Source organism: Macrotis lagotis, chromosome 7 (genome assembly GCF_037893015.1).
Source record: "Macrotis lagotis isolate mMagLag1 chromosome 7, bilby.v1.9.chrom.fasta, whole genome shotgun sequence".
NCBI classification, from domain to species: domain Eukaryota; kingdom Metazoa; phylum Chordata; class Mammalia; order Peramelemorphia; family Peramelidae; genus Macrotis; species Macrotis lagotis.
Genome location: NC_133664.1, coordinates 108,969,070 through 108,985,980, shown reverse-complemented (window position 1 = coordinate 108,985,980; position 16,911 = coordinate 108,969,070). Strand labels below are relative to the sequence as shown.

The 16,911-nt window shown below is 37.3% G+C and overlaps 1 protein-coding gene across 8 annotated transcripts in view; it reads right to left on the bottom strand.

The window, feature by feature from the left end:
• The window catches only part of HIPK2 (homeodomain interacting protein kinase 2), a 240,281-nt gene extending 223,581 nt beyond the window's left edge, over positions 1 to 16,700 (bottom strand). For all 8 annotated transcript variants that reach the window (XM_074193565.1, XM_074193563.1, XM_074193564.1 and 5 more), the window contains exon 1: positions 16,528 to 16,700. Coding sequence is in view for 7 of the 8 variants with exons in the window: in XM_074193563.1 (XP_074049664.1) it covers positions 16,528 to 16,546 (19 nt within the window). In the remaining variant the exon portion in view is untranslated. The remainder of the gene's footprint in view (positions 1 to 16,527) is intronic.
• Positions 16,701 to 16,911: the final 211 nt, after the last annotated feature.

Sequence of the window (16,911 nt, the reverse complement as noted above, 5' to 3'; positions counted from 1 at the left end):
TTGGGATGTTGTTTTTCAAGAGGACAATGACATCACAGAGTGATGCTGACTTGCTTGAGAAATGGAATTCAGTGTAGCACAGATACACAAAGTTCTCAGCTTCACTCTCTCTTCCAGTCATCCAAGTCAGTGGCAAGACAAAAGGGGATGGCTATCCCTTTTTCCATAAAGATTATTTTCCTGGATGATGGTTTGGGGGGGGCTGGGTTAGAAACCCTTAGGCTTAACTGTCCTTTGGTAGCAGCTGGTCAACAGCTTGTGATGATCGTGAAGATACTTGACCCCTTTTCCAAATGAAATCATCCTTCTGGGAATGAAAGCTGCAGTACTAGGGATAGAAGCAGGGTCAGTGGTCTAGGAGGTATTACTATTGTGAGAGTTCTTGGGTAAGGTGAGGCAGTGATTAAGAAAGTTGCAAGGGTTAGACCATGACTGCTTCTTGTTTCTCCCTCAGGATGCATCATTCCTCAAACCATCCACCCATGGTCTATGCCAGGGTTGTCCAAAATGCCACCCACAGTGAAATTTTTTATGTGGCCCCCTGTGGGTTTACTAAATACTTTAGTAAATGAAGCCAAGCTACCACAGAGCTCTCAGTAAAAAGGCAAATTAAAATATACTGTCTATTGTTTCAATAAAAACTTTAAAAAGTAAGGTTGGATAGACCTGGTCTATGCCATTTTTTCCCTACCACCCCACCCTAGCCTCCCATCCCTGGAACTTGCTCTAGCAACCTTTTCCCTTTCATCTTCAATGACTCCTTCTATTGGCTTCTTAACATTTAAAGATAGATAGATAGATAGATAGATAGATAGATAGATAGATAGATAGATGTAGATATACACACACATACACACACACACACACACACATATATATATATATATATATATATATATATATATATATATATATATATATATGGATATGGTATGTTCCTTGACCTAGCTACTCCTTCAAGATGTCATTCTCCTCTTTTTCTCTGCCAAATTCTTGGAGAAAGTAGTACAGACACCACTTCCACTTCCTTACTATTCACTTGCTATCAAAAACCTGAAATCTAACTTTTTTCCACACCTCCCTACTGAAATCACTTTCTTCAAGGACACCAATGAATCTTCAATTGCCATATTCAAAGACCTCTTCTCAGTACTCATTCTTGTTCTTACTGGAGTATCTGAAACTGTTGATTTCTTATTTAATATCTCCTTTTTCTTAGAACTTTCATGATATTGGGCATTAATGTTATCTTTTCCCACCTCTCTGGTGGTACCCTCTCATCCAATCCTTCCTCTTGTTTGTCTCCAATAAATTGAACCTTTCCCTACATACTTCTTATTCTTTCTTCCCAATCAACTCTCTCTCCCTGGCATCACTTTCTATGACCTCATTATCACAGGTGACTTCCAAATCTATAACTGATGATGATATTTGTCCTTCATTCTTGAAGCAGACCATGACATCAAGGAAGTGATGCCATGACATCACATGAATTAGATTTGAGTGAGGGAGAGCTATGCTAAAGCGTCAGCCTCACTTCCTCCTCCAGAGTCATGAGTCCAGCGGCCAGATATGGATCAGGATGACTGAAGATAATCCTGGAGGGGCTAGGAGACTTGTCCATGGCCACACAGCCAGTAAGTAGTAAGTGTGAGGCCAAATTTGAACTCCCATCTTCCTGACTACAAGACTAGAGCTCTTTCCACCCACCTAGTTGCCCTAAATCTATATAAATGTATAACTATAGCACTGCTGTCTCCCATGAGCTCCACAGACAACTCTATATACATACACACACACACACACACACACACACACACACGTATATATAAAACACCAAACATGAGAAACTCAGCATGTTTAAAACGACCATTCTACTCCAAACTAATTCTCCCAAGTTCCCTTTCTGTGGATGAAACTAATTACTCCATCTTCTATACTCCTATCTTTTACCCTTTCTTCTTTCTCACTTCCCATATCCAATCATTTTTTTTAGATTATCAGTTTTTCTTCTATAATTTCTCTTGCATGTATACCCTCCTTTCTGCTCACACCAGTTTAGGCCATTGCCTCTTGCCTAGACTATTTCTCTCTGAGAGACTTTAGGCAGGGAAGGTTCAAGTCTATTTGGGCAGAATTTAATCAGGTTGGAGATGTAGAGGAAGTCTCATATTTCTCTGTTTAACCCCATACATTTATAAAAGAATATTTTTAATCCAAATTTTGTTTTAATTATTTGAAGGCATATTCTAGGATTTAAGTTTGAGAGTCAAATGCTCCACTGTTTACCTACCATGCCTATATCTCAAGTGCCAGAGCACAGCGCTTTTTCCACAGTAAATGCTCAGCAAATGGTTAAAACTGAGTATACATAAGAGATGAATTGTATTTAAGTCACTAAAATAAATTTTCAATTTAATAACTTGTCTACCATGAAAAGTATCTTTTTTGATCAAACCTTAAAGCATTGCTCACAATTCAAAAATAGTCTTTTATTTTTAGGAAATACTAAAATTCTAAAACATTAATAGAAAAACTTAACAATATATTCCGATCCAGGCTACATCTTAAAATTTGGATAATTTATTTTATTAACTTAAGTTATTTAAACTAGACACTTATGAAGTCACTGGGAAATGAACTATTTTTGGGGGGTGTTGCAAGGCAAATGGGGTTAAGTGGCTTGCCCAAGGCCACTCAGCTAGGTAATTATTAAGTGTCTGAGGCCGGATTTGAACTCAGGTAGTCCTGACTCCAGGGCTGGTGCTCTATCCACTGCACCATCTAGCCGCCTCAAGATGAACTATAATCAGTAGTTCAACAAAGTTTACTATTGCAATTTGGAGTTCTTTTAGATACTGCATCATAGATTTAGAGCTAGAAAAAAACTTTGTCATCTAATTCATTTTAGAGAGAAGGAAACTGAGACTTAGAGGGATTAAGGGGCTTGCCCCCCCAAAAAAAGTTTTCTGACTCCAGATCAGTTCTTTTCCATTATACCACAACTGCCTCCCTAATTATATGACACTCCCATTCTAACAATATTGACCCCCCAAATAAAATTCATGGTTTGTTTCAAAGAGTTTATCAGTTTTGCCTTAAATACTAAAATGAACAGAGATTCAATCTTTTATATGTCATGTTTTGTATGTTTCCTTTCAGCAGTGAGGATCTCTTCTTAGAATGAGTTTTTTAATTGCACAAAATATATAATATTACAAAGAAAACCAATTATATCAAAATGGAGTTTACATATCACAGGTAAAAAAACCCTAGATTAGAAGGTGACATTCCTATTTTATGATATATTTATACATATGTATATATATGTCATCAAAAGCAAACATACTCTGTAGTAGCTTTCTTAAGTTTTTTACCTAAAAATGTAGCATATTTAGATAGGGTTTTTTTTTTTGACAACAAATAAATTAAGCCTGGTTTAAATAGTTTTATTCTAACTTATTAAAAGTCATTAGCATTCCTTAAGGAAATAAAAACATTGTATGCTTTTAACTGACAATGTGTATATATCAATATCATATCAATGTGGATGCATCCACATCTTCAAACCCAAATAAGACACATACAAAAGAGAGGGTCATAGCTATACAAGCTCAAAGAAGCAGAGTGGTAGAGATGAGTAAGAAGTTACATGGTTTTTAGTAAGTGAAACCATATGATTACATATGCAGAGGGGGAGGCAGGTACTATGTAATATTAAGGAAAGTAGTGGTATAGTGGCTTACAGCACTGGGCCCAGTCAGGAAGAACTCAATTCAAATCCAGCAAATCATTTAATTTCTATTTGCTTCACTTTCTTCAACTATAAAGTGAGGATGATTAATAATAGCCCTACTTCCCAGGGAGGACCAAATGAAACAATATTTGTTTTAAAAAAATCTTTTTTATTCCCTAGTACATAGAAAGACAAGAGAGAAATTGTGCTTATAACAGTCACACCATAATATCTCAACTAGCTAATCTGACTCCCTTTAATCTATCCATTAGTTTATAAATTAGAGGGTTCTAACCACTTGCTGAACTATTCTAGCAGACTATAGGAAATATTTCAGTCTCTTTCAGTTATCCATTATATAGCAGTCATATAGGTCAGAGGAGAGAGAAAGGAACTGAAGTCAATGAAGCAACCACAGGATACTAGTTATATTATTCACAGGAAGTGAAATCAAGGCATCAAGGCATCATTGCACCAGCTTCTCCAGTGTCCTGTTTATTTTTGCTTTACTAGTCTGAAAGTTCACGTTTTCATCTATGATGTCAGTATTTCTGTGTGCATGTTTTAAAAAAAAAGATCAGTCATCCCTGCTATAGTTATTCCAAAGAGGCTTTACAAAAGCACTGGATAGATAAAATGTTATACATATTGAGAAAGAAAATGCTAGGTCTGGGAATCATGGTGGTTCTTCCAGCTCACATAAACAGTAAAATTATAAATAAAAAGTAGATGCTGGAAAACCAGTCTCTCAAAACATTTATTTAATAATTAAATGCTCCACCCACAATACTGGTTTCTTTCCTGTCCTTAACAACTGATCTCCCCTGCACTTTGACAACATGAACCAAAACCTTTAGAAAGGATTTGAAAAACTGGAACTGAGGTTGTCTGTGGGTTCTTTCCCTAGAATATTCAGGAGATTAAGTTAGGTAGTGACTTGTTTAGATGTAGAACTCGAGAGATCAATTTCAATTTTACTGTCTTTCTTTTCTATATATTTTCCATATTGTTAAAAGAGAAAAAAATGAGCTATCTATGGAAACCCCAAGTTAATCATTAGCCTGTAGCTCCAGCTGGTAGTTATAGCCTTGTAAAGTCATATCTTGTGTTTAGGGGAATATAATATTTGTGTGTGTGTGCTTGTGAGCACACACATGCACACAAACACACACACCTTTATGTAAAATTTTCTAATTCTTTTTAAAGACACAATTTTTCTAAAAAGTCCTTACAAATTAATTAGTATGATAGGATTTCTAATACAGCCACATTAACCTGATGGAGATAATGCCTAGGCTCTAAACTCCTTAACTACTGCTTAAAGCTTTGCTAGTTTCCCCAAGTCTCTAACCTCATTATACAAGATGTTCTAATACTGAAGCAACCATCACCTTCAACTATCATTTTGATCCTTCCATTCTCCTTTTAAAAAAATAAATTCCTCTTCATTTAAATGAAAATTCTACAGATTCAAGTGACTTAATTATTCTTATCTCCTAACTACATTCTAGTTTATTCGTTCAAGTAAATCTACTTAATATCATATATGTATGGCTTTCCCTCATTTCCAAAACAGACCAAAAGAATTAGACTCCCAACTCTTATCATTTGTACTTCTATACTCATTAACAACTCTTTTTTTTTTGAGCATCTGCAGGAGCAAAGTATTCCATATATATGAATTTTCCTGATACCTGAAGTCTAATACTTTAGGAACTTAGTTTGGTGTTGTGTAACAGCTGGTTGTTTTAGTTAATGAACTTTTTAAAAAGCATTTATCAAACAATTTCTTTCCTCAGTAAAAAATATAATAGTATAACATGTTTAACATGATTATGAACCATCACTATAATTATCAACAATTATGCTGAGCTGGAAATGGTATAGAGGCATAGTTTGAATCCTAAGAACTGTCCCTAGATATTACTTTCTTAAAAAAAAAAGTTCTTGATTGAAATTTGTTTTGGGGGGTTTTTCCCCCTCTCAAAAAGGTAAAGAGAATATTGGGTTTCTGTATGACCTCTAGGGCAGTAAAATATTACTGTTTTTCAATAAATCAAAATCTGAAGCAGATTTTTCCTCAAGTATTTTTCTCACCCTTCTTTTTGGATAAAATGATTTTCTATTTAGTCTTCATTTTGATTTATAGAAATGAACTTTAACTTATTGGCAACTTTCAAAACCTTAATTATTCAGAATATTACTTCTATATCATTAACAGCATTCCTTTTATCAGCTTCAATTCATTCTTCTTGGCATTTTCATTAAATTTGTGGATGGGAAATGAAAGAGTATCCTGAGCATTTCAATAATCTATGTTCTGGTATTTTAGGAAGAGTTTATTCAAAAGCCTACAAATTAGAGGATAATACATCTGCAAATAATAGTTCACAATTTTTCCAAGCCCATCTCAGTATATGAATATAATTCTGGACATAAATACATTTACAAATTGCATTTACAATGTTATAGTGCTAAAACTGTACATAGTACTTTATGATACATTAATGTCCTCATGAAATCTCTTCAGTAATAACCATTCCTATTATGATCATCAGACATGAATCAAATGAACAAAGTAACAAAGTTATCAGGAAGATGGTAAAAATGTTACCAAGCACTAACTTCCTCCGGAGGAACTCTGCAATTGTCAAGAAACAAAATAGCTTCATGGTCCTCCAACATATCTATAGTTGGGAATGGATTTTTTCTCTAAAGAGAAGATAGAGCGATTTTCTATCTATAAATTAGCTCACATTTTGTAAATAACAGGTAAATGTGTGACACTTTTAACACTCTAGAATGATTAAATGTTCAGATATCCAAAGCCTTTGTACTGGCCAGAATAGTCAAGTTGTCTCTATGCTATTTAAATGTAACTCTTGCTACAGTAGAGTTTGTAGCAAGCATCATCAGTAGATTCATTTCATCTGCATATAACAATTCAAAGGATAGATTATGTTCAGAAATACCATCAAACCACACAAACCTTTGTGTGCCCTCATTCTTTATTGGGCTTTCCCCCCCCTTCCACCAGTTCTGCCTAGGTTTCTATTGCCCTGCCTTCAGCAACTGATTTGGCTGCTCTGGTCTTATTTTCCTGTTCTGCAAAATAATCTTTAAAATTTTTTCCTGTTCTAAATTTTATGGCTCTAAGATCTTACTTGGAATACAAAAGCCATCCATCAAAAGATCCATAAGACTCCCAAGGGCATTTGCTATAAACATCTTTTTGCCTTTTCAGTTAGCATTGGTCAGAAACAGGGAAACTCTGTGATCTTTTATCCAGAACCACTTATTTATAACTAATTTTCCAATATACAAAGAACTGTTCGTTAATTTTATTTGATTTCAAATCTTCAAAAATTTTCCCAATTGTCCTTACTGAGGTTTGATTTTTATAGAATATAAATGAATTCTTTCCTAATCCATCACATTTTCCTATGCTCCCCTTTTGAAGTTATATACAGATCTTTCAATATTAAGAAAATTGTCTTCTTACTTCTGACTTCTACCTTTTAGAATCCATATGAATTTTATAATACATTTAACTTTATTATATTCCTTCTTTACAAACTACTGTAAGCCCAGCCTATCCTACAGTAAAAGTGGACTATATATCAACTGGTAACAATGTAGCACTATCAAAATACAGTGATGCCCTCTGAAGTTCCCTAAATGTAGGGAGCTGCTTGCCTGTGCTGGAGAGATGCTATAATTTTTATGTTATGTTCTTATAGCCAAAGGTTTTCCCTACTGACTTTCTTCACCACAGTCATTGTTTATTCATCACCATCATCACTATTTCTAATCTAGAGGAATTAACTAGTTGAATTTCAAGGTCCCTTCCAACCCTCTAAATCAGAAATAGTAATGAGAGAATTGAATAGCAGGCAATGATAGTGGCAAGGAAAGTCCTATGCTAAAGACAGTGTGGTACAGGAAAAAAAGATTGCTAAACTTTGAGTCCCAGATCTTTTCCTCACTGTATACATAACTATTGTTTCCTAGGGCAGCTAGGTGGCACAGTGGATAGAGCACCGGCCCTGAAGTCAGGACTACCTGAGTTCAAATCGGGCCTCAGACACCTAATAATTGCCTAGCGGTGTGACCTTGAGCAAGTCACTTCACTCCACTGCCTTAAATAAATAAAAAATTTTAAAAAGGGGTAGCTAGGTGGCACAGTGGATAGAGCACTGGCCCTGGAGTTAGGAGTACCTGAGTTCAAATCCAGCCTCAGACACTTAATAGTTACCTAGCTGTATGACCTTGTATTGCCTTGCAAAAACCTTAAAAAAAAAGCATAACTATAAACATTTGGTCTCAGTTTCCTCATTTACAAAATGTGAATAAAACTCTTAGGTACAAATATCTGTAAAACATATTATAAACCTTAAAGAACTACATAAATGTTAGTTGTTTATTTATTTTACTCTCCATCACTGCTTCTATAGTTTGTCACTTTTGTATTTTCTTTTTTACTTTTCTTTTTCTCTCTCTGTTAGCTTTCATGGCTATTTTTTCAGGGTTGCTTCCCTTTGATTTTCAAGTTTTATACCAAAGAGGATTGGAGCGTATAATCATTGCTAGTTAGTACGATTTCATCTCCTTCTGATAAGCAAACCAACTAAATCATTTATAATCTTCAGTTTCTCAGCTATTTTCTTCCCACTTAAAGCTCACAAATTTTTTATAAGTTTCTTTATTAAGTACTTTTCCAGAAGATTGGGGCTACAGGAAATATAACCTTCAGATAAGTGAAATATTATTGTCCTCCCATATTATACCTTTCTCTCTTATCTACCCCATTATATTTTGATTCAGAATCATGCAAAGTTTCATAGTAAGGGAGAAAGGATACTCATGTTGTATTCAGAAACACCTGTAGTCCAAACCTGGTTCTGATATTTCTAGCTGGGTAACCCTAGACAAGTTACTTAACCTCTCATGAATTCAGATTCCTCATCTGTGAAAAGTAAATAACAATACTTTCACTAACTACCTCATGAGGTTTTTGTAAAGAAAGTGCTTTATAGGCAGTCAAGTGAATAATTCATATAAATTATTATCGTTATTATTGCTATCACCAACAACCTCAGAAACATACATACAGGGAGACATTCCTTGGGCCTGTTTTATAAAAAGTTGTACTAATGACTGGGATGATACCATCCAGATAATACTGATCAGATATGCTGATTGTACAACATTAATAATATGCCTAATGTGTGGAAAGGTAAAATTAAAATTCAAAATGATCAAGAGGGTCAAGTACAAAGTGACTCACTTAGAAGACTAAGTTAAGACAAACACAATATGAGGGAGTTATAAGTAAGAAAAAAAAGGTTCAGGTCAAAAGCAGCACAAACTGAATATGAGTCAGCAATGAAGGCCTACTGCTCATACTCCTAAAAAAAAGCTAATAATATTTTTAAGATCAATTAAGAAGAGAATGAAGTGTAAGTGTTGGGAAGTAATTCTTCCCAGGGAAACTGAAATGCAAAGATTATTATGAAGGAATTTTCACAGTTTGGATTACCATCATTTTAAATGGAGATGGACAAATTGGAGAGAGCATTCAGAAAATAGTGAGTAATGATTAAAAGGCTAGAAAATAGATTTTGAGAAAAGGCTGAGGGAAATGGGGTTGCTTAGTCTGAAGTAGTCAAAGCTAAAAGGCCTATGGAAGCTTTTAGGAGAGATTAAACAAGAGGAAATGGGTTTGAAACCTAACAGGTGATATTTCAGGTAGGTTGTAAGACCTTCTTGTCTATGTAATATAATACTGGAATGGATGATCAAGGGTGTTACAGATTCTTCATTCCTGGAGATCTTCAAAAAGAGATAACACTAACTGATCTGTCACAGCCCATTTAGACATTCATAAAAATTGTTTGCTAATTGAATTGTACCTGCCTAATGGCAGAGGGCTGGATACAATATCTACTGAGGTCCTTTTCCAGCTGTAAATTTCTGTGCTATTTAGGGATAGAGATTCAGTTTTCTATTTCCTTTGTAAATACTGATAGCACTATGCATACAGTAGATAGATTTTCAATTAATATTACTGGATGACTTTAAATTATACCATTGCAAATAACAGAAAATTACCTAAAGTTTATAGTCAGTCAGTCAACATGACCTAAAAACAGTATGGCATTCAAAAACAGTTACATAAAATTCATCTGTGAACATATTGAACTTGGTCCATAATGTTTCTATACTAAAAGCAAGATAAAGATTCTCAATGGCAACATATACATATCAGAAATGTATTTTTATTTTAAACGATGTGAAGTATATTCACATATGTACTATTCTGGGTCACATTCAAGATTTATCTAGTCCAAAGCAATCTCTGTAACAGAAACACCAGGGACATGTTAATGGAAAGACTGGCTGTTCTCCATATAAACATGAAAGATTTGGGACAGACAACAAAACACCAGCAACCCGATCAAGGTAAAGAAGCAGAGTTATACAATCTGAGAGTGATGTCCTCCTCCATCCCCACCCCACCCCCTTTCCTACTCATCCTTCAAAGCCTAATTGAACACCATCTCATCCAGGAAGCATTTCTCAACAAGTACCAATTTTATTTTTCAAACCTCAAAAAGAACTTTCTTAAGCATTCTTCACCACACAAGTATAATTTGAAATATTATATACATTGGCATTGGTATCTGACCTCCTTTACTCTCTTAGTTTTGCATATACCAGACACAATACATTTTTGTTGAATTAATAAATAACTTTGGTAACACTGAATTGGGGATACCAGGATTTAAATGACAACTCTGACCACTTTGTAATGTTGGATTATATCACTTAACTATTTTTCACTTCGGTATCCTCATCTGCAACATGGGGACAATGACACTTGTACAATCTCTGGGATAAAAAAAATGTTTTGCAAACCTTAAATAATTATATGAAAATGGGGTACTACTTCCAACTCAAAGATTCAATGATTCTAGTTTCCCTTTGGATAGAAATAGTTTTCCTATGCTCTAGATTTAATTTAAAAAAAAATTTGGTATAGACCTGTAATTTCATTAGTAAAGAAAACTCCTTCTACCAGTTCAGACCAGCACCTGTTGGACCATTTAAGTTTGAGAGTTTCCTGGATCCTGGAGGGGTTATAAGGTCACTCTGTCTGCCAATTATATATTTAAGGTCAGATCCTCCTGACCCCAAGGACAGCTCTCTATCCTTTATGTCACAGAATAAGTATTAGGTTCTTGTTCTTCAATGTGGAATCCCCTATACAGGTGAGAGATCTGCTAGATGACCATGAGGGAAGGTCCCATCTCCAAAGCATTTCTCGTAACTTCTCTAGATCCTAGCGATGCTTTGCACAAAGAGGTATTTAATAAATGCTTAATTTATGAATAAAAAAATGAATGATAACTCTGGACCTATTCAAAAATTCAGAAATAATCTGATGGCTTTAATATTCCTCCTGTTCTGGTAGCCACTAAGTTACAAAATGAAATTTCCCTGTAAAACTAGAACCACAGGCAAGGTTTATAGTAACATAAGAAAAATAATTTTTAAAAATCTATTCATTAGTCTTAAAATGCTAGTATTGATGTAAATGATCTTCTTTACCATCATTCCTTCTTATGTTCCACACAAAACAAGTTTTCTAAGGCAAGAGAAAAGAACGGAATAATATATAGGTTTCAGGACTTAAAGTCAAGCAGACTTGGGTTCAAATCCCATCTTAAAAAAATTAATAGCTGTTGAACCTTTTAAGAGCCATCATAACCTTTCTAAGCCTCAGTTTGTCCACCTGTGAAATGGAAATAATAACAGTACTATACTGTAAAATTATTTCAGTATTAAACTGAAAATGCATTATTTTTGTTATGAGGCAAAGGATTTAAAAAAATACATGATTAATGGGCATCAGAAGCAACAAGATATAGCACCACATCTTGGTTCTGGAGGAAGATTTAGTTTTAAGGTATAATGAAACTGATTCTCTGATTGTGGGTCAGGGAGAAAGTGTGCCTGAACCTAAAATAGGGATATTCTCCAAGGATTGGTACTATGGAGGATGACACAATGACAACTTTGGTCAGGATTTGTAGGCCTTACTGTCATATTTAAGTGAAAGGCCCTGCACCATAGTTATTATGCCTATAAGTCCTTTCCCAAGAAAAGTAGTTTCAGCTATGGGGAAAGTTTAACTTAAGGAAAATTTTCTTGAGCTCTCTAAAATGAAATGGGCTACCTGAGGGAGTAGCAATCTCCTGGAGGTCATAAAGGGGATATGATGGCCAGGTTTCATGCTTTGAGGAAGTAGATACTAGATGACCTCTGAGGTCCTCTCAAATCTAATGTCCTTTGATTAGGTAATTCTATGAGTAGTAGACTCTCAACTTCTGCTCAGTGATTTTCTTCCTTTTATTTGAAGCACTATTTGTGATTTTATTGGGACAGGGAACACCTGGAAAGCAAACCGCTCTACAACTTAGAGTCTTCACAAGTTCTCTGAGGGCAATTAGGTGATGTAGTGGATAAAACACTGGCCCTGGAGTCAGAAGAACCTTTGCTCAAATCAAGCTTCTGACAGTTACTAATTGTGTGACCCTGGGAAAGTCTCATAATCTCAAATGCCTCAAAAAAAAAAAAAAGAATGAAAGAAAGTTGCCTGGGACACTGAAAGGTTAAGTGACTTGTTCAGAGTTACAGGGTTGGCATCTACCAGAAACAGGATAGGACTTAGACCCAGGTCCTGCTGACTCGGAGCCTGACTATTTATTATACCACTCCTACTCAGATGTGTTCAAAGCTACTCTTAAGGTGACATTAAAAAAAAAAAAAAAAACAAACTTGAAGCCAGCTGCCAAGGAGTTATGATTCTCTGAATAATACTGATCAGCATGAGCTCAATGCAAATAAGAGAACCTGGAAAGGTAAAATACAAAAAAGGTACTTGTCTTCTACGTGGGTGCAATTGTACACATTCCAGATATATAAGTGGAGAATCAGGATGATTCATAATTTAAGTATTATTGTTGATTTCAAAATATTTGGGAGTTTTTATTTTGTGGAGTATAGAACAATTTTAGAACAAAAATGAAATCATCAGAATTTTTTAAAAAACTAACCCAGTTTCACTGCCCAAGGTGAATGAAATGAAATTATCAGTTCCCTTTAATGTAGGATGGATTCAAAATTGATTCTTGAGTCTTCTTCAAATTCATCTAGATTTCAGCATTTCTTTTTTTATGAATTTTTGTTTAGAGTTCTCTTCACATGTCTGTGTTTGCAAGTAAGTCACATTTAAAGGCCACTAAATCCTAATTAATTTGGAATTTAGACCCCAGTGATTCAGAACTCAGGATAATTTAGACCTGGGCTCTATTGATGTTTACCTAACTTGAATTACATATAAATATTTTTCAAAAGGTTGGCTATGCAAATTTGTTATGTAAATAAAATGGAATAAGGAGAATGAATGTGAAAGAAGTTTAAGAATATAATCGGCTTTCAAATAGGGTTATTTATAGGCCAGTCTTAACTATCTTTAAAGTAAATCCAATAAAAAACTCTATTTCAAACTCTATCTTAACCATTATTAGTTCCTATTATTGGAGATAACTGAAAGTAATGTAATTTCATTTCTTTATAAACATTCTACAACTCAGACTTTTCACTTATTCAGACTGGTCTTCCTTTTTACTGTTTCCAAACCAAGGAAACTTCATTGCAATTTAAAACATGAAAAGATCAACCATTAGGAGATATAGTCACTGCTGAATTTGTGCTTAAAAAGCCTATGTATGCCAGTTTCCTGTTCCTCTGAATACAATATTCAAACTCTCAATGTCTAATGGGATCCAAGCACATTAGAAATCACTTTTCACTGTATGTATACTACAAAAAAATTTTTTAAATTCTCATTTAAGGCACATATATTGGTAATATTTTCATATAAATCATTCTATACAGGAGAAAAAGAAGGCTACAAACTCATCTTTGGAGACCTGGAAGCATTAGGCCAGTAAGTAAATATAAGCACTACTGATACATAATCCCTGACTATAGTGGACATCTGTCCCCATTAAAGAATCATTGCATAATCCAGCACAATTGACAGTCTCCTTCACAAAGACCAAACCCTGGACTTTCTAGCAGAATGATCCTGAAACTAGAATAAACTAGGAGAGGGGTAAAGGAAAAAAAAGAGGTTTGAATGGAAGTTAAATAGTTACTCTACTACTACAGGGACAAACTTGCTGTAGGAAAAAAAATACATTAGGAATTACTTTAGCAACGAAGGAAGAGCACAGATGTAGTTTATAAGGAAACTGGGTTGAAACAACAAAAGATGATATAAGTCAGGACTCAAGACAAGCAGGCACAGTGGGAGAGTAAAGGAATTCTCTCCCATCCACCTTTCCCTCCAAACTAAAAAAGTTAGGCTCATCTTGAGGCTCATTAAAAGGAAATTTGGGAGGGGGGCAAATGGCCTATGAACATAAATATAACTACATCATGAGAAGAGTTGGTTCACAAATACATTAGCAAAAACGAGGAAGCCCAGCTTTCCACTGTAGTTAAAATTATTTCTCCATTTCCTGAGCATCTTATTTAGTCAAAAATATATACTTTTATTGAAAGGTTGACAAAACATATCCTAATATACATACACAATCTGTTTTCTACAATTTTAAATTCAATGACAAGTCCCTTCTCTAATACTCTCCCTGAGTGTCCAGCAGAGGGAGTCTCAAGGAGGTACTTAATAAAGAGAAAATTGTTTCATTTTAACACTCCAGACAGTTCTAGCATTGACTATGGCCCCTTTTCCATAAATACAGATCAACAATAAATACTGTACATAGCATCTTCATAGATTGTCCACATAGCCTCGTGGGATATTCAATTCTGTTTTACAGCAGGATCAGAAATTTTGTTTTGTTTTTCAAAGGACTAAATGGACCTTGTGTTCTTCAGAATCAAAGAGGAAAGCCCCTGGAATAACATCTCTCTGTGTGTTGCCTTCTAAACAGCCCCTTTGTTTCTAAGAGAGTCTGAAAAAAAATATTTACAGTCCATAGGTTATTTACAGCCTTGTTATCCAGAGTCTGACTGGCAACTTTATTCCATCCAGAAACCTAGTTCATTTAGAGTCCTAGAACTAATAACAGATTTTCTTTTCAGATAAGTTTTTTTAATCAGTCTCTCACAGCAAAGATAAAAGTATTAATGCTTTCCCTGTTACCCTCATACTGACTATCCCCTAGATTTACATAAAGGATTAAAATTTCCTTTCTTGTCTTTCCTCTGGTTCAGGCATACCCTTTAACCCCCTCATTTGCCACTATATCTTAAGAAAGAGAAATAGAGCAGGATGGATTTTTGCCAAATCTGTAATACTGTAGTTTCACAAGGATTTCATAAGGAAAAAAAATTAACACTATAAATTATGATGATTTAGAACTCAGCATAGTTTTATTTAAATCCATTCTACACATATCTTAAAACACACACACACACACACACACACACACACACACACACACACACACACACACACAGAGACATACACACACATACACAACCCGAAAGTGGGTAAAAAACTAAGTTGATTCTTCTCTGATTCCTGGCTGGAAGGTGACAGAAACTGATATAAGATCGAGGGGAGAAAAAAGAGAAAGGAAAGGAAAAAGAGATTTTATTTTTCCATTTTATATTTTCCTCTTTCCCCCTCAAAACAGTTCATCGGTAAAAGACCCAACGTCGGAGAAGGTGCACAATGCAGTTCTCCCTAGACCCGATTAAGCTCTCACTGCCCACCCCGCGAGGAAATGCTAACTCCATTCCTCTCCCACACGCTAATGCAGGGAGATTCTGGTCTGTTTCATTGTTCTGCCTAGAACTGAAACAGGACTTTTCCCACCTATCTCCCCCTTTCACCGCCCAGCTCGGGAAGCAACCCCCCCCCAAATGTGTAACTCAGGCGAACAGCAGGGGAAAAGGGGGGGGGGGGGACGTGGGACAGAAAGAGGTGACGAAGCCTAGTTGGGAATCGGGGGGGGGGGGGCGGGTTAAGAGAAAAATAAGCAAGTGGAAAGATCATTCTCTCGGAAATTTAGGGGGATGAGGGCCAAACCACATCACCTTTATTTATTAGAAATAATAAATACAAACAGAGCCATAAATCTCCTTTCCCTTGAAGCAGTAACACCCCACCACCACCACCACCACCACCTTGGAAATAAAATCAGGTTGAATTTCAGGTCTTGGTTCCTATCTAGGTTGGGATGGGGAGGCAGGAGAGAAAGGGGGGGCTGCACTGGGGTTAGAGGTTGAAGAGCTATTAAAGGGACGGAGGAGGTGAAGGGGCGTGTGTGTTGGGGAGTGGGGGTGTAGAGCAGTTGAATGAGACGTGGAGGGGGGCGTGCGGGCAGATGGGGGGCGCGTAGGCAGATAAGGGGGCGCCGGGAGGGAGGGGGGCGCTCGAATGGATAGGGGCGCGGGTGCAGATCGGGGGCGCCAGGACGGATGGGGACGCGTGAGCGGATCGGGGGAGGGGGCGATCGGTCAGATTGGGGCGCGTGAGCAGATCCGGGGGGGCGCTCGGACAAAAAGGGGGCGCGGATCGGTGGGGGGGGTCTCCCGGACAGACCAAGGGGGGAGCGCGGACAGAACGCGGTGGGGGAGGGGGCGTAATCTCAGGAGGAGGAAGAGAAGGGACGTGGGGGAGCCGGCGGCCGGCGCTGGGGTGCGGGGGTGCTGGGCTGGGAGAAAGGCCGGAGCGGCCGCCCGCTTACCTTCGTACATGGGGGCCATCGGGGCCAGGATGTCCGTTATTCATGGCAACGGAGAGGAGAAAGCGAAGCGAGACGTCGGCCCCCCCAAACTCAGTCGGAATCTGCCATCTTGAGCCTGGGTCTGGTCCGCCTGGGCTCTCCGCGCCGCCGCCGCCGCCGGGGGCCGCCCGCTCCCGCATCACCGCCTGGCTCCTCCGGGGAGGGGGGGGAGGGGCGGGGGGCAGGCCGGCCGCCCCCTGGATGCTGGCCATGCAAAGCGGCGCGGGCCGGGGCCGGGGGCCGGGGCCGGGGCCGGGGCCGGGGCCGGGCCGGGGCCGGGGCCGGGAAGGGAGGACCAGGGAGCGGCGAGCGGAGGCCCGGGGCGGCCGGGGCGGCGGGCGGGCC